General features: G+C 41.1%; 1 protein-coding gene across 2 annotated transcripts in view; it reads right to left on the bottom strand.

The window, feature by feature from the left end:
* Positions 1 to 358: 358 nt before the first annotated feature.
* Positions 359 to 27333, bottom strand: part of LOC308704634 (uncharacterized protein) — a 53403-nt gene continuing 26428 nt past the window's right edge. For both annotated transcript variants that reach the window (XM_081389076.1, XM_081389077.1), the window contains one exon: positions 359 to 2112. In XM_081389076.1, coding sequence (XP_081245202.1) covers positions 1067 to 2112 — 1046 coding nt within the window. In that variant the 3' untranslated portion in view covers positions 359 to 1066. The remainder of the gene's footprint in view (positions 2113 to 27333) is intronic.

Raw genomic sequence — 27333 nt, 5'->3', positions numbered from 1 at the left:
GGCTCTTAACTGAGGTTGTAGAGACCATACTCAACTCCAGAGCTCCGTCCACAAAGAAGCTATACGCCCTGTGCTATATAACACAATAGCCGCGTTTCCACTGTCGGGCCAGTGCGAGCCAGAGCTTTAAACGGGCCGTGCCGGGCTAATAGCCTCGGGCTAATAGCACCGGGCCTGCATTTCCACTGTCAGGCCAGAAGCTCCACAGCGCTTCACTAAAACACGCCCCGTAACACGCCTCTCTGGAACAACGTCACACTAACCCATCATTTCACCAACAAATGGAAGTTTAATCAGAAAACTAATCAGAAATCACTGGAAACAGCGTTGAAACAAACATGATAAAAGTGGCCGTTTGCTGGCATTTTTGTTGTTTACTTGAATATTTAAAACCCAAGCATCGATGTTTTACCACAGGTTTACAATAAAAAGTGATACATTGATCATAATGAATTAATTTATGTCAAAATTGCACATTAGTCACTCAGAAATAAATTACCGTTAGGTCTATTTCACAAAAGAAAGACGACACACTTAGTTTGCGTCTGTTTCTGTTTATCCTTTATAAAAGGGAACTGATGTGATACAAATTCATCAACAATAAAACTCTGATGTGTTTCTCTCCAGTGAATCCTTCCATGTGTTTCAGAAAGACTGAATCTCTTGATGCGGTGTTGTTTTTCCAGTGTGGATTTTCTGATGGTCTTTCAGTTCATCGTCTGTAGTAAAGGACTTCCTGCACTGAAACACACATCGCGTGTCTTTTCTGCTGTAATAATCCGAATGAATCTTCTCCTTTGTGTGAATCTTCAGGTGTTCCTACAGGACTGATGCCCAATGAAACTGTTTTCCGCACTGATCACAGTTAAATGGTCTTTCTTCAGAATGAGAAGCAGATGTGATTTCAGAGTGAAAGCCTGAGCCGCTTCTTCCCAGTGTGAACTCTCATGTAAATCTTCAGACTTGATTCTCAGTGTGATCTCAGGCTGTGTTGATGTGGTTTCTCCAATGTATGGATCTTCATGTGTATCTTCAGGTGACTTTTAATAGTGAAACTCGTTCCACACTAATCACACGTGTGCGGCTTCTCTCCAGTGTGGATCCTCTCATGTGTTTTCAGATGTTGTGAGTGACTGAATCTCTTGTCACAGTGTGAACACTTGTAAGGTTTTTCTCCAGTGTGGATCCTCTCATGTCTTTTCAGATGTTCTGACCGATTGAATCTCTTGTTACAGAGTAAACACTCAAAAGGTTTTTCTCCAGTGTGAATTCTCTGGTGCCGTTTTAAACATATGGCTATAGTAAAAGTCTTCTCACACTCAAAGCACACATACTCTCTTACACCAGAATGAGTTTTCTCATGTCTTTGTAAAGATTTCAGCACTGAAAAACTCTTTCCACATACAGAACATGAATGTGGCTTCTCCTTTGTATGAACTGTCAAGTGTGTCTTCAGGTTTGATGCCAAAAGAAATGTTTTGCCACATTGATCACATGTGAACAGCTTCTCTCCGGTGTGGATCCTCATGTGAACCTCAAGACCTTGTCTGTATGAGAAACTCTTCCCACATTGATCACATGTAAATGGCTTTTCTCCAGTGTGAACTCTCATGTGAATCTCCCGATTTTGTTTGCATGTGAAACTCTTTCCACATTGATTACATGAGAACGACTTCTCTCCAGTGTGAACTCTCATGTGAATCTCAAGATTTTGTTTCCATGTAAAACTCTTTCCACATTGATCACATGAGAACGACTTCTCTCCAGTGTGAACTCTCATGTGACGCTCAAGATTTTGTTTGTTTGTTAAACTTTTTCCACATTGATCACATGTGAACGGCTTCTCTCCAGTGTGAACTCTCATATGACGCTCAAGTTTTTGTTTGGTTGGGAAATTCTTTCCACACTGAGTGCAGGTGAATGATTTCTTGGCTCTTCTTTTCTTTAAAAAAGGTTTGACATGATGTTTCATCTCCTTCACTTCATTCAGTTCTTCACTCTCCTCCTTCACTTCACTCAGTTCTCCACTCTCCTCCTTCACTTCACTCAGTTCTTCACTCTGCTCCTTCACTTCACTCAGTTCTTCACTCTTCTCCTTCACTTCCATCAGCTCTGAAAAAAAAAAAGTTTAATTGCATGTTCAGTACATCAAAATTCAAAGAGAGAAATATGATTATAAAGTGAAAGGACATAAAGTGAGCCCTAAAATATTCCCATCATTTTTGATGAGTTTTTATAAATTAATTACGCATGTCCCTGAAAATCTCCATGAATGAGGAACATAGCTCTTCCAATTATTACTTTTAAAACATTATAGGTACAAATCCCATGTTTCTGTCACGAGAACAGATCACTGACACACTTTTCTAATGTAATAAACACATTAAACATACAGGGCCCTACTTTAACGGTCTGAAACGCAAGTATCAAGCGCGAAACGCAAGTAACTTTGTGGGCGGGTCTTGGGCGCTGTTGCTATTATACCGGCGGGATAAATAACTCTTGCGCCCGACGCAAATCTAAAATGGGTTGGTCTGAAGAAGCTTTATTATTCATAGGTGTGGTTTGGGCGTAATGTGAAATAATATATGTTAAAAAAGTTATTGTGTGCACATCCCACCATCTGGCAGGTGCTGGACAAAAAAGACTACTGAATAGAAAAGACTGAAATGTCTTACTCCCATATTTTAATAAAAAAGCAACATTTCGACCCTACTGGGTCTTCTTCAGGCAAATGGTAAAACACATTTGATACAGAGATATATAGGCCTTACAATCAACTGACCCACCCTGTGATTACAATTAGCTTAATTGGGTCTGAACAAGCCTAATAACCAGGAGTGTCAAGAGGACCAAGTTTGCATAGGATGCTGAGGATTACAAGCAGAGCAAAATCTACTTTTGGAGGGATGGAAAACCAGAATCTCTAGCCAAATCGCAGCACAACCAGGGACAACGAACATGACCTGTACGCCAACGACAACAAGGAAACAGAAAACCATGGTTGTCTTCCTCATCGTATGATTCAGGCTCAGATGTGAGCGGTCAATCTGAGCGCGGAGTCTCTTTTTTAGGATACAGCCTGAGAAAACCTCAAAATCTACAACGATGGCGGAGAGGCACGTGCACAGGTAGGGCTCAACCTGTGCAGAGCACATGCCCTTTTTGCCCTTACACTCCGAAGTGCCCTTTTTTGGGTGTTTTTTTTAAATCAATGCTATTGGTCACCCTTTACGTCTGTCTGTCTGTTTTACAAACATTTAGCCAATGAAAGTTCTTAAAACGAGCTTGTGTAAATCTTATTCGATCCTCAAGCTGTCAGTAAGCTGATAACTCCGCCCCCTCTAATCACTGAATTAACTGAAGTTCCACAGCAGCCGCACTCAGTAGACAGCAGGCAGCTGTAAGATTAATAAGGGAATTAAGATCAATATAACTCAAAGGGGATTGAATTACAGGGAAGAACCGAATTATTATGCAAATTATTCAGAATTAATATTTAACACTTTATCAACTATTCGTCCACCGATAAGTTGAGATTAGGGTATTTTATCAATTCTGGACAGAATATTATCCCGTGGCCTACGGTAATAATATCATAAAGTTATGATAACTGATTAATATGAGCAAGGTAGCAAAATCTTTTTAGTTTAAGGCAGTAACTTGTAAGCACACAGCACAAGACGCTTGTATGTAAAATCAACCAAGACTTTATTGAACTACTCTAATACACACAAACTAAACTAACACGAAAACACACAAACATTCATTCAAACAGTGACAGAGAGTGATTAACGGAGGGTGAATGGAGTCCCAAATGTCTAGCGTTAGACACCATTTCTTGACCGCAACCTGAGAGAATCAAACTACTAGCACTTCAATCTTAGTTCGTTTTCTTAATAAGATTTGCACCAGTTCACTTCAGCCAGAATTAGGAGAATTGTGTACTTGCGTTTAGATGCTCCTGAGCGCGTGCGTTCCCTGTGACGAAGTTGCTGGAGAGGGAATCTCTTCGGCGCTGATTGGCTGGCAGTCGGTCGATGTGCGTTCTGAGGGACAGCACTCGATGGTGAGTGGTTGGTTGGCTTTGCCGGGTGGCGCTTCGTTCGCGGGATTTCCTGGATTGCGGGTTGCTATGCAACGGAGTTTCCTCTGAGTCTGGAGCGACTCTGAGAGGGGTTTCTTTGACGAAGTTCAACGAAGGATCTTACGGAAGAGTTGATGAGTTTTGCGTGAGCTCTTGGTGGTTTGAGGAGTATGTAAGCATACACGCTGGACGATGGAAAGGTCAGCAAGAGCAAAAGTCACTGCAAAAGCGAGGCACAAGGCAGGCAAGCAAGGCAAAAAGCAACTCATAGCTGCTTTTCATTGGGTTATAAGCGTGTCCATCTGACCCGTCCTTCCTAGTGCGACAGCCAATCAGATATTGTCTTGGGCGGGACCTACGCCCCGTTCTCCGGTTCTTGCATGTAATTAGCGTAAAGTCCACATGATCACGTGTGCCCAAACTCCTGAGAGTTTAGTTAAACGCTTTAATAAGTAAACTTAATAGTTTAAATATGGTGCATCCTACACACATCTACTTTATATCAAAATTCTAGAAATCATTTACCCATCAAGTAGGTACCAAAATACATATACTTCCCATAGTTGAGGGGGGAGTAAATAAGGATTTAGCTGTGATAAGTGTTTAACACACAAAATTAACTTGAGTAATATAAAGCATACAGACTACAGAGAATACACATGTATGAGGCAACTTCTGGTGATTAGTTCCTATAGCTGAGGTAGAAAACCTTACAAATAGGCTGTAATGAAAGTTAAACACACAGAAATAACTCCACAGGTTACATAAAATATACATGATACTTAAGATATATGTGAGGTAAATACTGGTGATCAGTTCAGCTTATTGGAAGCAATTTTGAGACCGTTGTTTGTATTAAACAACGAGTGGGTTAATTTCAGTCTATTGGTTTTGGAGACAAAAAGTCTCTGGAATTTACAACTGCAGAAAGGGGGGTGTCCCCTGGTTGAGGGTTTCTGGTGATTCTGGGCCATAAGAATGCTTTAGCATCCTTCGTTTCCTGATAAGGCTGTGGATTTATGCATTGGGGTCACCACAGGGTTCTTGGCCATTTGGTCTTAAGTTTGTGGAACAAAGAGGAATCTTTTCCTGCTGTCCTGGCATCGCTGGTTTGAGATTAGACACACACAAAAAGGGGAAGGGGGGTGACATCTCCTTTAGCCATCTCGCCACCATGACTGTGTTTTATGACTTACTAATGGTTCACTAGGGAATCGTTCCGAACTGTGGAATGTGATGTTGGTTTCATATGACATGGACTGTTCAAGGATAATCCTACATATTCCCCCTTTCGGTCGGTGATGTTCCAGGTGAGGACATCGGCGAGCGCTGGATAAAATAGGCAGAGAGAGAGAGACAACACATACAAACACAACACAACACTCCATCACTTAGCTGAGTTCTGGTGCAAGATTTCGCTTTTGAGAATATTGTGGGCCTATGGCGCGACAGGTTAACAATTATGATGATGATGGTGGCTTTTCTTGATTACCCTAGTTTTGGTTGTGCGACGCACGGGTAGGGGCGTAATCCCAATTAAATTGGTCGAGTTCTCAGATTCGGGATCTGGTTCTGCTCGCTCTTGGTTGCCAGCGTTTTTCCTAGAATTTCGCGTTCCGTATGAGATTCGTCGCCTGATAGGTGATCGAAGCTAAATCATCGGTATGGAGGATCTACGTACAACTGCATGGTTATAATTATTTAATCGGTTGCGAGAGTGCCATGACGGGTAGCTCACGGGACTCTGCAATCCACGTTTTTGCACAGATGGACGTAGTGAGTCAATCCTATCGTCAGGCCCTATACCAAGTTTCTGTAGGTTTAAGATTGTTTAGGTGAGAGGAGTGGAGAGTGGAAGAGAAGGAAGGGAATAAAGAAAGTGAGCATTAGTAATGACTTCTAGTAATTACTTCTTGTTAGTGGGGCAATCTCAAAAGAGTGGGTGCATATCAGTTGAACAACTCTGAGTAAGGTGTTTATGAAGACAATTGAGTGTTTCATGAAATAGGGTGTAGTGTGTGGTGTAATTGATCTGTGTCAGTCACTTTTGGTTTCCCCCTTTTCTTGTCTGTTGGAGCCCAAGTGCCCTTTTATCTGGTTTCGGTGGACCCAACGTAGGACTGGCTCATTGCGCTTTTGGCTCATCTTGATTCGGTATGCGACAGGTGAGAGCTTGTCCACGATTTCATGGGGTCCTGTCCAGCGAGGCAGGAACTTCTTTGACAGGCGATGGGGACCCGATTGTTGTGACTGCACAAAACTGTAGTACCACACTTTGTCTCCGATGTTGAATTCTTGGTGAGAGGCCTTCTGGTCGTAATAGGCTTTGCGACCTTCTGCACTTTTCTGTAGTTGTTGTTGCGTAAAAGCAAAGGCGGTTCTTAGATGGTGATGCAACTCTTCAAGATACTGGTGGGTGGTATATGCCGTGACAAGGCTCATGTCACCTGGCTGGTAGAGCAGGTGGAGCGGCAGTGTCATTTGCCGTCCCGTCATTAGCTCAAAGGGTGGCACCCCAGTGGACTTGTTAGGAGTTGCTCTGATAGCCATTAGCACTAGCGGGAGGATTGGATATCCCAATCCTTTTGGTTCGCAGACACATACTTCTTTAGCATGCTGACCACGGTTCGGTTGGAACGCTCCACTTGCCCAGAGGCGATAGGGTGGTGGCTGATATGAAGCTTGGCCTGTATGCCCAGGAGTTTCCAGACTTCCTGCATGATTTCGGCAGTGAAATGTGTTCCGCGGTCAGAGTTCACTCTCAGCGGCAGTCCAAATCTTGAAAAGATATGGTTCATTAGGAGGCAGGCCGTGGTTTGAGCTGTATCATTGGGAGCGGGAAGGCACTCTACCCATTTTGTGAATTCACAGACGACGGTAAGGAAATATTTGTTACCCCTTGTTGACCTTGGTAGGGGTCCGACCCAGTCGATTTGGAGGTCCGACCATGGGAAGGACATTCCTTTTCGCTGTAGTGGTGCTCTGTGGTTCGGGTTCGCAGGTTGGAATTGGCAACACACCAGGCACCCTTTTACATACTCTGCTACATCTTGCTGCATGCCAGGCCAGTATGCCACTTGTCTTAGCGTTTCATAAGTGGCTTTGGCGCCGTGGTGTCCGGCACATGGTGCATCATGGGAATGTGTGAGCATAACCCCCCTTTGGCACTGAGGGACAACAAGCTTGGGCGTAGTGAGTTCATCAGGGGCATATACAAGTATGCCATGTTTTAGATGTAGCATGTGCAGGAGTGCATTAAGATGCCGGAGGTCAGAGGAAGCAGCAAGGTCAGAGGTGGTTATGGGGTTTGATTGTGGGTCAGAGAGGTGATTAACAATAGTTTGGATGGCTGTAATGCGTTTGGGGTGTCGTCGGAGCAGTTTTGACAGGCTGCCAGTCCATTGCCTAAGGATGATTTGTGGTTTTGGGCATAGCGTGCTTCGACGTCACGTCCTTGGAGTGTCATCAGCCATGTGGCTATGCGAGCGTTGGTGACCACCCCGTCTCTGATTCGCTGGCTGTTAAGGAAAGTTACAGGTTGGTGGCATGTCTCTATGATGACCTTTTGGGCACCAATGTAGTTTGAGAAACGTTGAATGGCCCACACCGTGCAGAGCAAAGCCTTTTCACAGTCTGAGTATTTGGACTCTGGTGGAAGCAGCGTCTTGCTAGCATAGGCGACCACTCGCTTATCTCTGTCGTGGAGCTGGTATAGGCCCGCACTGAGACATTGGCTGGAGAATCCAGCTTCCAGGTAAAATTCTTTCCCTGGGTCAGGGTAGGCCAGACATGGGGCAGAGCAGAGGCGTTGTTTTAGCTCACTCATGGCCTGGTCTTGAGCTTCTGACCACACAAATGGTTGGTCCTTCTTGAGAAGGGAAGTGAGTGGACGTGCAATGTCTGAGTAGTTCTCTATGAATTGTCGTGAGTAATTGCATACGCCTAAGAAGCTGCGAAGTTCTGACACATTAGTGGGCGTTTTGATGTTCTGAATTGCTTGGGTGCGGCTCGACTGTGGCTCGATACCTTGAGGTCCGATGCGCAAGCCCACATAGTTTACTTTGGTTTTACACCACTGTCCTTTGTGGAGAGCAATCTTCGCACCTGCATTTGTTAGTTGGTTCAGAACATGATCTATCTCCTTCAGATGATCAGCGACATTGGTACTCTTCATGAGTACATCATCCACGTAGATAAGGTTGCCTCTGGTTCGTGCATCAGGGCATGCTTTGTTGAGGAAGATATTGAATTCTGCTGGTGAATTGGCATACCCGAAGGGGCACCGGGTGAAGGTGTATTGTCGGTTCCCAAAGGTGAATGCCAGTTTGTGTTGGTCCTCTGGGTGTACAGGAATTGTCCAGAATCCTGAAGCGACGTCCAGAGTTGAAAGAATTGTTGCACCTTTGATTTTTGGAATTTCTTGGTCTAGCTGTGTCATGGGCCATCGTGATAAGGGCACCTGTTGGTTCAACTTACGATAGTCTATGGTGGGCCTCCATTTGCCGTTGGGTTTCAGGACTGGCCAGATGGGGGCTGAGTAGGTGCTGTTGCAATGACGGATGACTCCGTTTTTCAACATTGAGTCAATGATTTCCTGCACGGGCTCATATGATGCAATGGGAATTTTGTACTGCCGTACAAAAGTTGGTGGCGCACTTGGGTGCGTCGGTATGCGTACCGTGTGGATGTTGGTGAGTCCACAGTCCAAAGAGTCTTTTGCAAAGGAGTCTTTGTACTTATACAGGACTTTGTGAAGTCCCTGTCGGTCAGTGTCATTGTGGAGGGCGTCTGCCTCGTTCAGAATTTGTTGGAGCTGAGCGTTGAACCCTGCATACGGCTCTTCCACCGTAGGGTCGTCGGAGAGGCCCTTGACTGTGGGGATTACCAGTTCGTTTGGTTCTGTCACAGGTTGTGTTGAGATGGTGTACACAGCGAGGTGTGCGTCATCCGTAAGTTCTGATCTGCAGACGTTTTCTTGGGACACTGGCAGGATGGAGGTGATGGCAATGGTTTTGAGGGGTGCTGTGAAAACTCTGTGGTCAATGCTTTCTTCTGGCAGTAAGTGGGCTGGTATGGGGCCTATGACAGGTACAGAGAGCTCAAAGTCATGGAATGTTTGGCTGATGAGCCATCCGAGGTGACTTGCTCTGGGGATCTTGATGTCGTTGGCGGTACAGTTGTTGAACAGTACATACACAGCACGAGATGACACTTCCATGAGAGGTGTGGCTTCTAGAGTCAGTCCCAGTTTTAAGCAGTTACGGGAAGGCTCGAAGAAGCCCAGATTGTGGTTGAGGTTTTGGCCAGGTCGCATGTTAAGGCGGACACTGACACTCTTGGTGTAGGCAGGTATTGTGACCTCCTGTTCATTGGTCGTGGCACATACTTCTGGTATGGTTTGCCCAGATTGGAGATTCTTGAGGTTGACTGAAGTGCTTATTTGGCGAGACAAGGGAGCCCATATAGCTTCGTTCAAAGTGTCCACGTAGGCATTGAGTCTGACCATAATGTCTGCTCCGATGTAGATATCGTGTGGCAGGTCGGGGACAACGAGGAAGTAGTGACTTAGGTGTCTGTCGTTCCAGCACATGTCTAAGGCACAGACAGTCTTAGAGGTAATCATGGTTAAGGAGCATGGATTCAAAGGGAAGCGGTTATGCTTGGTGGCATGTGGCAGTTCAGGTTTGTCTTTCTTTAAGGCTCTGAAGAGCTTCAGGCTGATGGCTGAGTTTTCGGCCCATAGGGCTAGCACAGAGTCAGGTGCTGTCATGCCTTGAATGTCTATAGCTGTCATCAGTTGAAAGCCATTTGAGCCTGGTTCTGTGGTTTTGAATGCGCACAGAAGAGAAGTTTGACTCTTGCCATGTGGCACCAAGTTTGAGACTTGCTTTTGTCTTGGGCTTGAGTTTTCGCTCAATGAGCTGGAGCCAGTGTCTGTGACTTGACACTGCGCTTCTGTGGAGCATTGTGAGTGAAAGGGAAGGGGCTCCCGAACTTGGGCCCATATCTTTAGTTGCTTAAAGTCTATTAAGGGCTCAAAGCGATTCAGCAGGTCTTTGCCGATGAGAAGAGGGTATGTGTCCAACGGCGAGATGTACACAGGGTGTATAAGGCTCATTGGTCCTACGGTCAGGTGGATTGGGGCCACCTGCTCCAACCGCAGTCCCGTGTGGGAATAGGCTTGAACGTTGAGTGCACACTTTTGAAGTCTGAGGGTTCCACTGGTTCTTTTGGTTCTTTCTTGAATTTCTTCTAAGAGCTGAGTGGACATTAGGGTGATGTCGGCTCCCGTGTCTACCAGGGCCTCTAGTTTGACATGGTGTTCTAGTGTGATGGAGAGATAGAACTTCCTTGCCACACCTTTCTCGATGAGGTCACCCAGAAGTTGAGGAACTGGAGTTTGGGTTGAGACAGGTAGAGTGTTGTGGTTTGTTTGCTGTTGCTCGCAGGGGTGACAGACAACCAAGATGGCGCTTTCTGGTACTTGAGTGGGTCCATCCTCCTCTGGTTGTTGGAGGTTTCCGTGGTATGAGTTGACATGTGTCGGATCAGGTTCTGAATCTGTTGCTAGGCATTCAGGTCCAGTCTCTTGTTTCCTTGACAATGGTGTTATGGCAGCGTTACTTGTCGTGTTTTGAGGGTGGTGAATGTGAGAGAGGTGGTTATTGCTCTGGCTGATGTGTACCAGGTGGTCGCTGTTCCCTTGCTTCGCCTCTAGTCACGCTGAGTCTGACTTGTCTTTCTTTTCCCATTTCCTGTCCTCTTCATTGCGTTTGAAGAATTCTTTCATGAACATCTGCATCATTTCTTGTGAACTGATACCTGGTGCAGTCTGTTGTTCTTGTGTGGACTCAGTGTGGGGTTGGTCTGATTGATGCCTGGGTGGATTTCATGGTCGACCCCTTGGGCTAGTTGTTCCTGGGGGCGTGTGTCGCTTTCCTTTAGACGTCCAGTTAGCCTCCCATGAACCTTTACCTCTTGAGTTTCCATACGACCGTGTCTGGTTCCATGAATTATCCCAGCGGTTTTCGTGTGGCCATGACTGGTCCCATGATTTCTCCCAGTGGTGTCCAGACGTGTGTGGCGTGTCTCGTTGCTTGTGCCAGTGATTGTTTGGTTGTTTGTGTCTGACACTGTCATGAGAGTCCCGTTCTTTTCTGAAAGAGGATTGTCTCTGTTCTTTAGATGGCAGCTTGGTGCTTTCGTGATGCTGGGTGCCCTCTAGGGCTAATCCTTGATGTTGAGTGTTGAAATCACAAACTGCTGGTGGTTTGGTTCCCTTTTCTGAGGCCATCTTTTGTTTGCCATAGGCTTTGTGGGCCAAATCCCTCAACTGTTGTGTAGTCATTGTGCGAGGACAGGCCATGACGCCTAGGTGGTGGCTTACTCCAGGGTGGAGGTTTCTCAGAAAGAGGGTTTTGAAGTTCAAGTCCTCTTCCATGTCAGGTTCATTACGTGCACCAAAATACGCTCGTCTGAGTCTGTTGTAAAAGGCTTGGGGTGTCTCATGCCGGCCTTGTTTGGTTTCTAGGGCGGCCACCAGTCCTTGGTCTGCCTCTGGGTCTGCAAATTCTTTAATTAGGGCTTCTCGGAGGAGGTGGAAGTCTGACTTGGTGTGGGTAGGCTGTCTATCCAAGAAACTTCGCACCTTAGGACTGGATGTTGTTCGAAGCAAATAAAGTCTGTCTCTGTCTGTCACATTGGATCTCATTTCCAAGTGGAATTCAATATCTTGCAGGTAGGCCTGGACATCTTGACTTCCTGCCACATTTGGGGTGAATTTGTTGATGTTCCTGGCCAGTTTGTCAAGGTCCTTTAGTTCCAGGCCATGTGCAGCTTCGTAGTCGGTTCGGAGAGGCCCCCTTCTCTTGTCAGCAGGGTAGCGCTCCTCCATGACAGCTGGATAGGGCTTTGGTGGTGATTCCTCACCTTTTCTTTGATGTGGCAGTCCCAGGATAGGGGACGCAGCTCTGCTGGGCAGGGGTGAGACCAGAGGACGCCTTGTCCTGGTTGGCTCAGGGTGCAGCTCATACGCATGCTTGAGTTCCTCTCTGATTGAGTCGGATTCTTCTTTTACATAGTCGAGCTGTTGAGTCAAGTCGCTGATCTGATTTCGTGACCTTTCAAGATGGTTTTCAAGGGCCTTTATTCGGCTGTTCTTGTCTCTGAAGTCAGTCTTGGCTTTTTCCAGTAGCTGCTCTGCATACTGTAACTTGTTGGCCAGATCATCTTGGGCAGCCTTAGCTTGTTCTAATTCTCTGTTGGTGGTTGTCAATGTTTCTTGAAGCCTTTCGATTTCCTCTTTGGCGCCTGGCTCCACCTCATCGGACCCTTCCTGTTGGTCCTGTGCTTCCAGTTCTAACTGCTTGATGCGTTGTTTTGCGCAAATCAGCTGCTCCTGGAGGTGAGCTTCTTGCTCATCGCTCAGCTTGAGTGAGGCTATCAGTGTGTGACTCAGGGAGCCAGTGATCTTTGCTATCTCTTTGTGGTTGTAGCTGCGAGTTGGATCCTGTGCTGTGATGTCAGAGATGTTGGCATCCAGTTGTTCTTGCGTGTGCTGTCGTAGGTTGTTGGCAGCCTGGGGCAAGAAGTTGCATGTCATGATACTTAACCAGTTCTCTAAGTCTTCCCAGTGGGTGGTGTGATCATCAGTGCGAGACATGTTGGCACAAGGTAGGGAAACCTGGAAAAGAGACTGGCACAGATCTGTGAAAGTGTGTGTGAGCTAAGTATGTGATGGGTGGTTAAGTGTGGTTTGCTGGAACTGTGGGCCTCCGTTGACGTGTACTGCTACTTGTAGTCTCTGTGGGAGAAAAGAGTGCATACAGCTTTGGAGGATACAGCTGAGCGGAGGGAGAGTGAGCAAAGACCAGACAAAGCAAGGTAGTACTCAAAGACAGTAGATAGCAATCAGGGCTGTGAAACAAAGAACTAAAACTAAAATAATAGTAATATTCTCAAGGAAGGGAAGATTTTTTTTTTTGTAAATAATTCAATAGAGATACTTCAATGAAGGTCAAATTGAAAGGTACCTGGAATCTCTTAATTCTGTGTATTATTGTTGTTATAACTTCCTCTTGGTAGAAAGAAAGTGTTAACGACAATAATCGTGCTCCTTCTTATAGGATCGACACCATACACCTGTTACGTGCTCTTTTTTTTTTTGGAATGCGTTAAGTGAGCGGTAGTCATTTATTGTTCCTCCTATCAATTTATTTATTAATTTATTTACTTATTCGGCAATTTATTCGACTGTGTAGGATGCCAAAAATGTAGGGTAGCGTGCGGTGCAAGGAGGGTGAATTCACACGACTGTTAAAACTGAACAGAATGTTTGCAAACAATTTCTTTTGAAAACTTCCTGTAATTACTGATTGATTCTCACAGGTTCAGTTCCAGAAATATCATGGGTAGAAGAGAGAAGAGCAGAAAAGACAAGGAAGGAGTTAAATGCAAGTGAGGGAAGGGATACTGACTCAATTAGCATGTGGATCTAGTTGACCAATAGTTATGCTATGGTAATATGCTAATCCACTAAACCTTACTGCGATTAAAGGCTGCTTTTATTTGGTGCACACCTAAATAAAACAATGTAAAAAGGAGTTGTTTCCACTTTATCATTAAACTCGCAGAGTGTTTTATCTATACATTTATGTCAATAAATATATACATTACTGCTCCCACTGAAGAGAGGAGAAGGGAAAATGGAGCGGAAGGGAAAACAATACTGGCAATAGGAGATTTTGAAAACAAAATTAATCAAAAATAAAATAAAAATAAAAGAAAATAAAAATAAAAGAAAATTAATGTAAAATTAAAAGTAAATAAACAAAATTTTAATTATTGTCGTCTCTTTATTTAAAACAAATGAACGATGAAGTTCCTCGTTATTTATTTAAAAGAAATGAGACTAACAGTGTAATCCAAGCGTTAATAATAATTAACATGCAAAGGAACCGCTTATGACGGTATAGAATGAGAGAGAAAACAAATGAAAATGGGAAATAAACAATAAAACAGAGTGAATAAATAAAGCAAAATAAAGGAATAAAAAAAAAGAAGAAAAAAAATGAATAATAATAAAATAATACAAAAATAAAGAAAAATAAAATGGCTGATCTAATTGGTAACTGGTTTACTTAAACTTTGAAGGTCAAGATTTCCTATTACACAATTGAAGAGCTATTGCCAATGTAATGCTTAGGGTATTGGTGATTACGATTAGCCTAGATTTAACTCTAGTTAATTGTAGCCTATATTCGTCACAAATAAAATACTTCTGAGTCAATATTCCTTTAATGGGGAGAGGGAGGTGAAAAAGAGTAAAACATAAAATGGGAATGTTCACAGATTGTTAGAGTGGAGATGTGAAAAGGTTAAATCATTTCAACACTGCTACACAACACACTGCATCCAGCTTCAGCGAGCCACACCAATGCTTGTGCTAACCTACGAGGCTAATGGCTTAAGCATAGACTTCCGTGAACACCTGAGTTGTTTACAACAGTGCGCGCATGCGCACTTGAGGGTCAACCCGAAAATCTTTTAAGACTTCCGTGTCACGGCTGTTACTATGGTGACGCACAGCCATACAGTTCAAGACGCACGTGGGTATGTCTGCGTGCAGACAAAGTTTAAAACATTACATGAAATGGCGGCGCATTTCAGTATTACACAAACACTGGGCGCTTATTCTTTACGATATAGCGCTCAATAAATCTCAGCTCTTTGTGAGTGAGGCAAAATATTTCGTGCACTGCAGATGCACTGTTAAAACAATAACGTTATTGCGATCTCGGCGGATCGGAATTCTTCGTGTCAGTTTCTGTGGACACGCAACACAGCATGCAGGGTTTACTGCATCAATTTACTTGATCAAGATTAACAAAACTCCCATTCAAATCAGACTCGGACACGTAGTGTTTCACGAGTAACAGTATCTACTTCACCAAGTGAGTCAATACAAACAGGTACATTAGTTAGCTACTCTAATGTCAACCTAGGGAGACAGCTTAGTTGATTTAATATTGGAACACGCAATAATTAATCAATCTAGCTATAACAAGGCCTTTTAGGAAGAAAGTAAGGAACACGCTTACTTCTGTCCTGGTGCGCTGTAAGGCGACTTTCTTTTGTCTCAACAGACAATCTTAAATTCGTTTACTGCAGTTTCAACAATAACAACAAAACACTTATACAAACTAAACGTGAGTTTAGATTTCCATTCATTCACACAACGCCCTGTTATGCGCTCTTAACGTTACACATCAACAATAAAAAAATCGTTTTCCTGTGTCTCTAATCTATCTTTCCGGACCAATAGATTAGATACAATCACAAATGACTTGTTTTGTGCTTACAATTTAGTTTAAACTGCCAGCATTTTTCTCCACCATAAATATGTAAGATTAATAAGGGAATTAAGATCAATATAACTCAAAGGGGATTGAATTACAGGGAAGAACCGAATTATTATGCAAATTATTCAGAATTAATATTTAACACTTTATCAACTATTCGTCCACCGATAAGTTGAGATTAGGGTATTTTATCAATTCTGGACAGAATATTATCCCGTGGCCTACGGTAATAATATCATAAAGTTATGATAACTGATTAATATGAGCAAGGTAGCAAAATCTTTTTAGTTTAAGGCAGTAACTTGTAAGCACACAGCACAAGACGCTTGTATGTAAAATCAACCAAGACTTTATTGAACTACTCTAATACACACAAACTAAACTAACACGAAAACACACAAACATTCATTCAAACAGTGACAGAGAGTGATTAACGGAGGGTGAATGGAGTCCCAAATGTCTAGCGTTAGACACCATTTCTTGACCGCAACCTGAGAGAATCAAACTACTAGCACTTCAATCTTAGTTCGTTTTCTTAATAAGATTTGCACCAGTTCACTTCAGCCAGAATTAGGAGAATTGTGTACTTGCGTTTAGATGCTCCTGAGCGCGTGCGTTCCCTGTGACGAAGTTGCTGGAGAGGGAATCTCTTCGGCGCTGATTGGCTGGCAGTCGGTCGATGTGCGTTCTGAGGGACAGCACTCGATGGTGAGTGGTTGGTTGGCTTTGCCGGGTGGCGCTTCGTTCGCGGGATTTCCTGGATTGCGGGTTGCTATGCAACGGAGTTTCCTCTGAGTCTGGAGCGACTCTGAGAGGGGTTTCTTTGACGAAGTTCAACGAAGGATCTTACGGAAGAGTTGATGAGTTTTGCGTGAGCTCTTGGTGGTTTGAGGAGTATGTAAGCATACACGCTGGACGATGGAAAGGTCAGCAAGAGCAAAAGTCACTGCAAAAGCGAGGCACAAGGCAGGCAAGCAAGGCAAAAAGCAACTCATAGCTGCTTGTCATTGGGTTATAAGCGTGTCCATCTGACCCGTCCTTCCTAGTGCGACAGCCAATCAGATATTGTCTTGGGCGGGACCTACGCCCCGTTCTCCGGTTCTTGCATGTAATTAGCGTAAAGTCCACATGATCACGTGTGCCCAAACTCCTGAGAGTTTAGTTAAACGCTTTAATAAGTAAACTTAATAGTTTAAATATGGTGCATCCTACACACATCTACTTTATATCAAAATTCTAGAAATCATTTACCCATCAAGTAGGTACCAAAATACATATACTTCCCATAGTTGAGGTGGGAGTAAATAAGGATTTAGCTGTGATAAGTGTTTAACACACAAAATTAACTTGAGTAATATAAAGCATACAGACTACAGAGAATACACATGTATGAGGCAACTTCTGGTGATTAGTTCCTATAGCTGAGGTAGAAAACCTTACAAATAGGCTGTAATGAAAGTTAAACACACAGAAATAACTCCACAGGTTACATAAAATATACATGATACTTAAGATATATGTGAGGTAAATACTGGTGATCAGTTCAGCTTATTGGAAGCAATTTTGAGACCGTTGTTTGTATTAAACAACGAGTGGGTTAATTTCAGTCTATTGGTTTTGGAGACAAAAAGTCTCTGGAATTTACAACTGCAGAAAGGGGGGTGTCCCCTGGTTGAGGGTTTCTGGTGATTCTGGGCCATAAGAATGCTTTAGCATCCTTCGTTTCCTGATAAGGCTGTGGATTTATGCATTGGGGTCACCACAGGGTTCTTGGCCATTTGGTCTTAAGTTTGTGGAACAAAGAGGAATCTTTTCCTGCTGTCCTGGCATCGCTGGTTTGAGATTAGACACACACAAAAAGGGGAAGGGGGGTGACATCTCCTTTAGCCATCTCGCCACCATGACTGTGTTTTATGACTTACTAATGGTTCACTAGGGAATCGTTCCGAACTGTGGAATGTGGTGTTGGTTTCATATGACATGGACTGTTCAAGGATAATCCTACACAGCTGAACGAAGTTTTGCGAAGGGTACACAGCAAAAACTCCAGTGTTAAATTAACACTCCTGGGAGTGTATATGAGTCCACACTCAAAAGTGTAAAGTGTTAAAATATGAGTGTTAAATTAACACTCAAGAGTGTTAAAGTTAATGAGATAATTAAGTGATTAATTTAGTGATGATTGAGCATTATTGAAGACACCTGATGTTAACAAGCAGAATCACTGAAGGAGGAAATCACTAATTGTAAGTTACCATTAAGGTGATGGGTGTTTGCTTTAGTCGGGCTCTTGACACTTATATGTTTACTTTAAATTTTGCTTGTCTGCTGTTATTGATTTATAACAGTCAGATGAACAAAGAGACAATGTGATCTGATGGTGTTGGTTATGTTTTGACATAATCATGTTGTGATCTGTAAAACAAAACTTATTGAGATGGCTTAACTTGTTAGTTACAGCAGCTCTGTGATTCTACAGCACATGATTTTCAGTATTTTTCATATAATCCAAAAATATTTCATAACCATTGTTCTGATCAAAAGACTTTCAAATGAATTTATTTAGAAACACAGACATCAATAATCAGCCTGTGAATCTCAACAATGGTGACAATAATAAAGCATGTTGCAGTCGCTGCCACCAATCACAACTCATTAATGGCTCCCATCATGCATTGCGGTATGAATAAATTATGATCTGAATTGTCTGTGTAATTTACTTTTCCTAATTAAATATTCTGCTCGTCACCATTGTTGAGATGCATAGACTGAATCTTGACGTCTGTGTGTGCCTAAAAGAAAGATTTTTTTTTTTAAACAACTTTTAAGAAATCCTTTGTATTATATCTAAAATTCTGGATATTTATGCAGATTCACAGTTATGCTGTAATCAACAACATAAATCTAAGTCAGAAATAAGGATCTTAATGAGTTCAGTGATCAAGTTCAAATGATGATTGTCATAATATAACCAACACCAGCAGATCACTTTTTCTCTTTGTTCATCGGTCAGTTATAAGATACAACAGCCAAACAAAATCTAAAGTAAATGTATAAGGGTCAAGAGCCCGACTAAAGCAAACACCCATCACCATAACGGTGGCTTACAATTTGTGATTTTCTCCTTCAGTGATTCTGCTTGTTAACATCAGGTGTCTTCAATAATTATCAATCATTACTAAATTAATCACTTAATTAGCTCATTAACTTTAACACTCTTGAGTGTTAATTTAACACTCATATTTTAACACTTTACACTCTTGAGTGTGGACTCATATACACTCCCAGGAGTGTTAATTTAACACTGGAGTTTTTGCTGTGTAGGGCTGTGACGGTATGGGATTTTTTCTTACCGCGGTGAAGAAGCAACAAATATAGCGGTTTGGCGGTTAACCGACCCCCCCCCCCCACCCCCCAAAAAAAATCACCCGCGGCCGCATCACACACTGCAGACGCGATCAAGACCGCATGTAGCTTAATGACAATGGAAATGAATAATCATAAAGCATTATTCTTTATTAAAAAAATAAACAAATTAACATTTATATTAAATTGTAAATATTAATAATTAACTATTAATTAGGTAGTCTTAAGGCCGGCAACACACTGGCTGTGTGGTGTGAGTGTGGCGTTTCTGTTGCGTGTCTTTTTCTATGTCTTTGCACACCAGAAACAGCTGACATATACGCCTCATTGGTGATATATTCGACATATGGGGAGAGAGTTGTGGAAGGCCTAGGCTACTTAATGTTATAAATATATAGCAGCAAAGACAGCGTCGGCACTCGGCAGTATTGACGGCAAAATAGGCTACAGTATATTTCGTTCTGTATTGACAGGTGCAATATTTGAAAATCGATATTTTTTTTAAATTACATTTATATCTACATTTATGTCAAAACCTTAACTTTCAAACATCAAAATGTAATTTATTAATATTTATTCATGTCAAAATGACATACAAACATCTTTTCCTATTATATTTTGCCAGGAAACCTTCCAACAGGCTTGCGTGTCGCGTGAAAAATAGGCGTTGGTTCTATTTCTGGCATGCACGCGTTTTCAGCGCGGCTCGTGCCGCAACTGAGAAGCGCGTCTCACGCTCTCAAGCTCTAACCTGTTAACATGGGAGCCGAAATAAAAACGGACACGCCACGCAGCAGTGTGTCGCCGACCTAAGGTAGGTGTGCTGCACTTAAGTCCTGCAAACGCCACAGGATGGTTAATTTTTCTAAGATGTGGTCTAGTTATTGGTTAGTGGTATTTCCTCACGAGACGGATACTTTTGTGCGCCTTGTCCAAATTCACCGGCTTCCCCTTAATTGTCACCTGCCTCAAAGGCGACACAGTATTTGGCTTAGACACTAGATTCATGGCTATTTTTTGAATCATTCGGCTAGCGCCGTCAACTGTTATTTCCTATACCATATAAGAGAGATCGCTACTTGCAATTACAATCTAACTCCAACTGTTTACGTTATGCTTGTCTTTTATTCCTGTGTTTGTTTGTATTTAATTGAACATTATCTGTAAACATCACTAAACTTAGCAGTTATTTAATAATAATCAGACACACACACAAAAAAAAATCCCCCATATGGGCTATGTTTAACGGACTGTCCCTCGACTCCCTCCCTTGCACAGGAAGCGTTTTTTTTTTCTCCAGAAGCCCTTGAACATGGGACTCGCAGAATACAGTAAATTATAAGCAAAATATTAATGTGTTTATAGTTCATATCACACACCATATGCACTCCTGTAACTTTCAGCAAAAAAAACAAAAAAAAAACAAAAAAAAAAAACGTGCGGTGATGACCTCACACCGCGGTAGGCATCTCATCAACGCGATATTGCGGTGATGCGGTTATCGTCACATCCCTAGCGAAGGGTAAATAAAAATATTGTTGTTTGAATAAGTACTACTAAACACTATGTCTATAAAGGCTCATATTTTATTTATTTGAAGTCTGACTCACTGACTGAGACATGTGGGACGTCACCTGAGAGAGAGGTCTACACAGCAAAAACTCCAGTGTTAAATTAACACTCCTGGGAGTGTATATGAGTCCACACTCAAGAGTGTAAAGTGTTAAAATATGAGTGTTAAATTAACACTCAAGAGTGTTAAAGTTAATGAGCTAATTAAGTGATTAATTTAGTAATGATTGATCATTATTGAAGACACCTGATGTTAACAAGCAGAATCACTGAAGGAGAAAATCACAAATTGTAAGCCACCGATATGGTGATGGGTGTTTGCTTTAGTCGGGCTCTTGACACTTATACATTTACTTTTGATTTTGTTTGGCTTATGTATCTTATAACTGCCCGATGAACAAAGAGAAAAAGTGATCTGCTGGTGTTGGTTATATTATGACAATCATCATTTGAACTTGATCACTTAACTCATTAAGATCCTTATTTCTGACTTAGATTTATGTTGTTGATTACAGCATAACTGTGAATCTGCATAAATATCCAGAATTTTAGATATAATACAAAGGATTTCTTAAAAGTTGTTTAAAAAAAAAATCTTTCTTTTAGGCACACACAGACGTCAAGATTCAGTCTATGCATCTCAACAATGGTGACGAGCAGAATATTTAATTAGGAAAAGTAAATTACACAGACAATTCAGATCATAATTTATTCATACCGCAATGCATGATGGGAGCCATTAATGAGTTGTGATTGGTGGCAGCGACTGCAACATGCTTTATTATTGTCACCATTGTTGAGATTCACAGGCTGATTATTGATGTCTGTGTTTCTAAATAAATTCATTTGAAAGTCTTTTGATCAGAACAATGGTTATGAAATATTTTTGGATTATATGAAAAATACTGAAAATCATGTGCTGTAGAATCACAGAGCTGCTGTAACTAACAAGTTAAGCCATCTCAATAAGTTTTGTTTTACAGATCACAACATGATTATGTCAAAACATAACCAACACCATCAGATCACATTGTCTCTTTGTTCATCTGACTGTTATAAATCAATAACAGCAGACAAGCAAAATTTAAAGTAAACATATAAGTGTCAAGAGCCCGACTAAAGCAAACACCCATCACCTTAATGGTAACTTACAATTAGTGATTTCCTCCTTCAGTGATTCTGCTTGTTAACATCAGGTGTCTTCAATAATGCTCAATCATCACTAAATTAATCACTTAATTATCTCATTAACTTTAACACTCTTGAGTGTTAATTTAACACTCATATTTTAACACTTTACACTTTTGAGTGTGGACTCATATACACTCCCAGGAGTGTTAATTTAACACTGGAGTTTTTGCTGTGTAGGCTAGCATTTGCCATAGCCTAACGTTACACTTAAATAACCTGTGCATACAGTAGCATTTCATCTTTTATAAAATGCGATTTTGGCCAAATGTATTTTACAACAGGAAAAACTGAGCGCCCCGCCTAAGTTAGGCTATATAGCTACTTTAGCTAAGTTAGTTTTGTAACCTGTTGATGAAAATGTAATGTGATACCGCAGGCGCCAATGACGTTTTAATGACGGACAAAAAATGCACATTTGCACACATTCGCTGGTCAAAAACTATATATTGATAAGTAATACAACAAAATATAATTTGTTTTTACCATTGGAAAATCATAACAGGTGCGCCCCCGCGCTGTTTCGTACTGGAACTTACACAAAGCGACAAGTGATCCTCGTCACCTAGGTAACATATATTTCTAAGAAATTTCTTCTTAGATTTATGATTGCTGATACGCATAATTTATTAACATTTAAACTAATCCATGTTATGGTAATAATATTTAATTATGGTTAGTTCAAGGCTGTTAATATGCACGTATTTGCTATCTAGCTAATTTTTTTATCTATATTATTCCATACTCTCCCCTTGTCCTCACATGTATAAAATGTAGTAAAAATGGTTTTCATTTATTTGATCCAAAATACAACAAAAACAGTAATATTGTGAAATATTTTTAGTGAATAAGTGACCTTCAAGAGACCAACATCCCTGGTCCTCCACAGTATCACATTTTTGCCAGGTAGGCGGATACATGTTGGATATGCTAGTAAAGGTATGGCTATAGTTACTTATAATCTGGAATTGAGTTGGACATAATTACTTAAATTATATTTCAAAATAGTTTTTCAAAAATACTTGACTCATTGCTCTACCTTCCCCTCTTCTCAATGTCATACAAATTAACTTATAAAACCAAACAGAATAGCTAAAAAGAATATATATATATATATATATATATATATATATATATATATATATATATATATATATTTCCTTTTTTCTCTGCAAAGTTCATAAAAAAGTGCATAAAGTTCAATAAAACAAATAATAATTTTTTTGTGCTATTCTGTTTGGTTTTATAAGCTAATTTGTATTATTTGGTTAACATGTTTATGTATGAGTCAAGTATTTTTGACATATATTTCTATAAAAGCAATTTAAAAAAGAGTGAGTACACAAGAGCAACAGAAGGTTGCTGTTGTAATTAGGTTTAAAGAAGCCCTTAAAACCGTTTAATTTCATTATTATTATGGTTGTTATTAATCAAATAAATCTAAAGCTTTTGAGACTATTATTTTGTGTTATTGAATTTGTCATGAAGATGTGACCATTTCTTCCTTTTATGTAGGCTTACTAAATCATTTTCATATAAAAAAAGGGGGGGGGGTGCCCTTTTTCAGTTTCAGCACATGCCCCTCAAAAGGTCTGTGCACGGCCCTGGAGAGCAGACCCGTTTCCAAGAAAAAACGATGCCGAAGAAGTCAGCGAAAAAGGTCACAGGCAACCCCGTATTCAGACCAGCAGGAGAGTACGGTAATTAATCTTTCTGAAAAAACTTTGTCTGAGGCTTGTATGTCAGCCTTAAGTAAAGGACTGAGTTTTGTTCCAACTACTCATACTAATGACTTTGAGACTATTATTGATTTCCAGAAGTTCTTTCGTAATCTTAGATTGAGGCAGTTTTTCCATTCTGATATGAAGGACAATTCAACCAGGAGTGTTTCCGCTCTGGACCAAGTCCTGTCGCCTGTTACCTCTGCCACTAGTGACTTGTCCCATAGTCGTTTTAAGAAAAGATTCCTCCTAAGCACCGTAATGCCTCTCTTGATACGTACTGTCGTTTGGTTGAGAATAATGTTAAGGGTCTACTAAAAAAATAAAAAAGAATATAAAGTGTACAATAACCTGACTAAAGAGGAAAGAGAAGCTATAATGGATTTGAGTAAGGACAATAGTATTGTGGTACGGCCTGCTGATAAGGGGGGAGCAGTTGTTTTGCCAAATGTTGTGGATTATGAAAAGGAAATTAAAAGACAATTAAGTGATTGTACATTCTATGAGAGATTATCATTTGATCCCACTAACAGGTTGAAGAATGTGGTATACTCCCAGTTAGAACATAACTTTAATAATGGAGAGTTTGAAAAAAGTGCCTTTGAGTTTCTTAAAGGAGAACTCTGGTCAAAGTACTCGATTGCCGAGTTCACGCGCGTGATCATAGGTAACTAAACCTATGCGCGTGAACTCGATAATTGACTACTTTGGACTTCAACCGAAAACAGGATGTAAATACAGGTATTTGCTCTGGCTTAAATAACATCATTTTTATCCATTTCTTTCACATCTACTGCAGTCAGATTCACTCATGTTCACTCTGAAGGAATCACTCACATGACCTGTGCACTTGTAATGACACATCAAGGATGTTAAGAGGCTAAAAGCAGGTTTAAATATTGCCCCAATGAAGTCAACAGGGTGCAAATTTTAAAAAGAGGATAACACGGTGTAGGCAACACCGATTTTTGTCGTTGTTCTCTGTATTGACAGCACTCCAAATTGACAAAAAAATTAACTCAATGTTAAAATTGACCGGAGTTCTCCTTTAAGGTTGAACATCCAGTGATCCCTGTAATTTATACACTCCCTAAAATCCACAAGGGCTTAGATGCCCCTCTGAAGGGAATACCTATTGTCAGTGGGATTGGTAGCCTAACTGAAAATATATCTGCCTTCGTTGATTATTTTATTAAATCAGAAGTGGTTACTATGTAAGTGGTTATTTATCAATTCACTAAAAACCTTTGATCTTATTTCTGATGATTGTTTATTGGCCACTTTTGATGTTCAGAGTTTATACACAAATATTCCACATGATGGTGGCCTAGAAGCACTTCAGTATTTTCTCTCTTCAAGTAAGGTTGAGCCAAAACCTAGCACTGAGTGCATATTAGACTTGGCTAACATAGTTCTTACTAATAACTTCTTTCGCTTCCAAAATGAGTTTTATATTCAAAAGAAAGGCACTGCTATGGGAAGCAAAATGGCCCCTAAGTATGCCTGTTTATATATGGGTCTTTTTGAGAATCAATTTGTGCTGCATCAGAGAAATACATACTATTCTAAGATCTTATTCTACAAGAGATTTCTTGAAGATATTTTTCTGATTATTGACTGCACAGTAGATGAATTAAATGGTTTTCATGAGTATTTGAACTCTTGTAATGAACATTTGAAATTTACTTTGGAATATGATAAATAGGGGTGTAAATCGGACAGTTCATCACGATACGATACGATCTCGATTCTCTCAGCCAGCAATACGATATTTGCCGATACTTCAAAAAATCCTACGATACGATTCGATTCAATTCAGGGCTAAATCGATCGATTAATCGAAATTTAGATTATGTTCACACAGCCAGTTACGTTTTTATTAACTCACAAATGCAACCAAAATATATAACATGAACGTTTAATTAAACTATTTGAAAATTGCACACCCTCTCCCAATTGGGACATTTATAACAGAAGTGGTCATTTGCAAGTACTCCGTTCTTGTTCATTTTCATAAATCATGTCTTTTATTATTATTGTGCATTCCAAGTAGTATCAATCAAACTGCTGCAGCTAGGTTGTTTTGATCAATAATAATAATAACTTAAAAAAATACTGGTAAATTACAAAATTAAAGTTAATTGAAAGTGCTTTAATATGTTAAAAGGTTTTTTTTTGCTTGTTTGTTTTTTAGCAGAGCAGATACATTCACATTTCATCTTTCTGAGTCAAACAAAACCAAGTAATTGCTATGACAATACAACCCTCGGTTAATCTTCGTAACGTTAATCTCCTCAGCTGACATAGACGCTTGACAAACTTTGTTGTTGTGATAACGTACACGCAGTACAGAGAGCTTTTAAAGGTATAGTGGAGGATCTTTCCGAATTTAGATAAGACCCACCCTCTCCACTTTTTGAATAAGTTTGATTGATTCACCAGAATGATTGACAATTAGGAGGACCAATAGTATAGGTGATCCACCCGGAAGCAAAAAAATCCTCCTTTATACCTTTAAATCAGCACTAAACGAGCTGCTTTAGTAGGTTCCGTGAAAATGTTTCAGGTTTTATTTTCCTTTTACGCCCTGAAGAGGATATCACGGGTTCATTGAAATTATCCATCCTCGATCACTTTTAGTCAGTTTTGACGAAACTCCTCTTAGCCAGCGCGTCTTTTCAAAGTGACATCTGTGGCCAGTTGCATAAACTGTTAAGACTAGTCTTACAAGTTAGTCATCCAATTTTATTCTTTAAAACTGTTAATAACTTTTTAAAGTCAGTAACATAAAAACGTAGATTGGTCTAATTTGACACCGAACAGTAAGACTGATTACCCGTAACTAACTTCTAGTTGATCAGACTAGTTCTTAAGACACAGTCTTAACATAATGGCTATGTTTATGCAACTGACCCCTGATCTGACCTGAATACTGCACACTGAGCATAGACGGCACTGACTCACTAAAACGGACTTATCGTGTTGTGTTCACCAACAAGGGTGCAAGTGCTTGTCTGTTTCTGCTGTAAAACATGAACTCGCGATGCCTTGATAGCGACAATACCGGCTTTTGTGAAAAACCGTGTTTATGGTTTAGTCAGTCTTGTCTGGCGTCTATGTCAGCTGAGGAGATTAACGTTATAAAGACACACCGGCAGGCGGTTGGTGAGTAAACGAAAATGTGCGCTTTGGCGTAAGGATGTTACATGAGAATGTGGAGAGTGTCAAAATAAAGGTGTATATCGATATTTTAAGTGTGGAATCGATGCATCGTATCGTTAGACGTTATATCGATGCATCGATCCATATCAATGTATCGTTACACCCATGAAAGCTCTAGCATTAAGTTCTGCCAGGAAGACTTAATTGTTACGTCACTCTACTTTTTATCTATCCAATCACATTCCAACACTTGTGGTATATAAGATCGGTACTTACTCATGTTTGAGTTCGCAGATGCTGACGCTTCAATTCAGTTGCTCGCGTCAGTTGCCGACCAAAAAAATATGTCTAAAGACACGCAATTTGTTTGCGACTACTCTGACTCTGACGATGAATTCGTCGCACCATCTCCCCCCGCTGCACGCCGCAGCTCACGCATTCAGAGCCGTATTTCTCCGTGGGCACAATGGTCTTCTGAGGATACAATTAAAGCCCTCGAGGAAGCTGGCATACCAACTAGCCAAGGTCTCTCTAAAGAAGATCTACACCTTTTGGCCCAGAACACCTTGGGCACACCACCTGCCTCCTTTTCATCAAAAGCTTCAACTTCGGCAGCTCAACCTAAACCAACCGGCAAGAAAAGATCAGCTAAATCATCCTCACCTCATCCAGCAAAAAGATCAGCAATACCTGCTCGGCTACCATCTTCTCCGCAGATCGTTGAAACTTCAGACACGAATTATCAGCTCATTTCTGCAGTGCAAAGCCTTGCTCAAACGGTCAAAGGATTGGAATCCAAAGTGTCATCTCTTGAACATTCTTTCACGGTTTCTAACCTCAGCACAAACCCGGCCACGATTCCTCCAGTGATTCCACA

Source organism: Scardinius erythrophthalmus (genome assembly GCF_964197995.2).
Source record: "Scardinius erythrophthalmus genome assembly, chromosome: 1".
In the NCBI taxonomy this organism is placed as follows: Eukaryota; Metazoa; Chordata; class Actinopteri; order Cypriniformes; family Leuciscidae; genus Scardinius; species Scardinius erythrophthalmus.
Note: the sequence above shows the minus strand (reverse complement) of the source record. Positions and strands in the feature narration are given on the sequence as shown.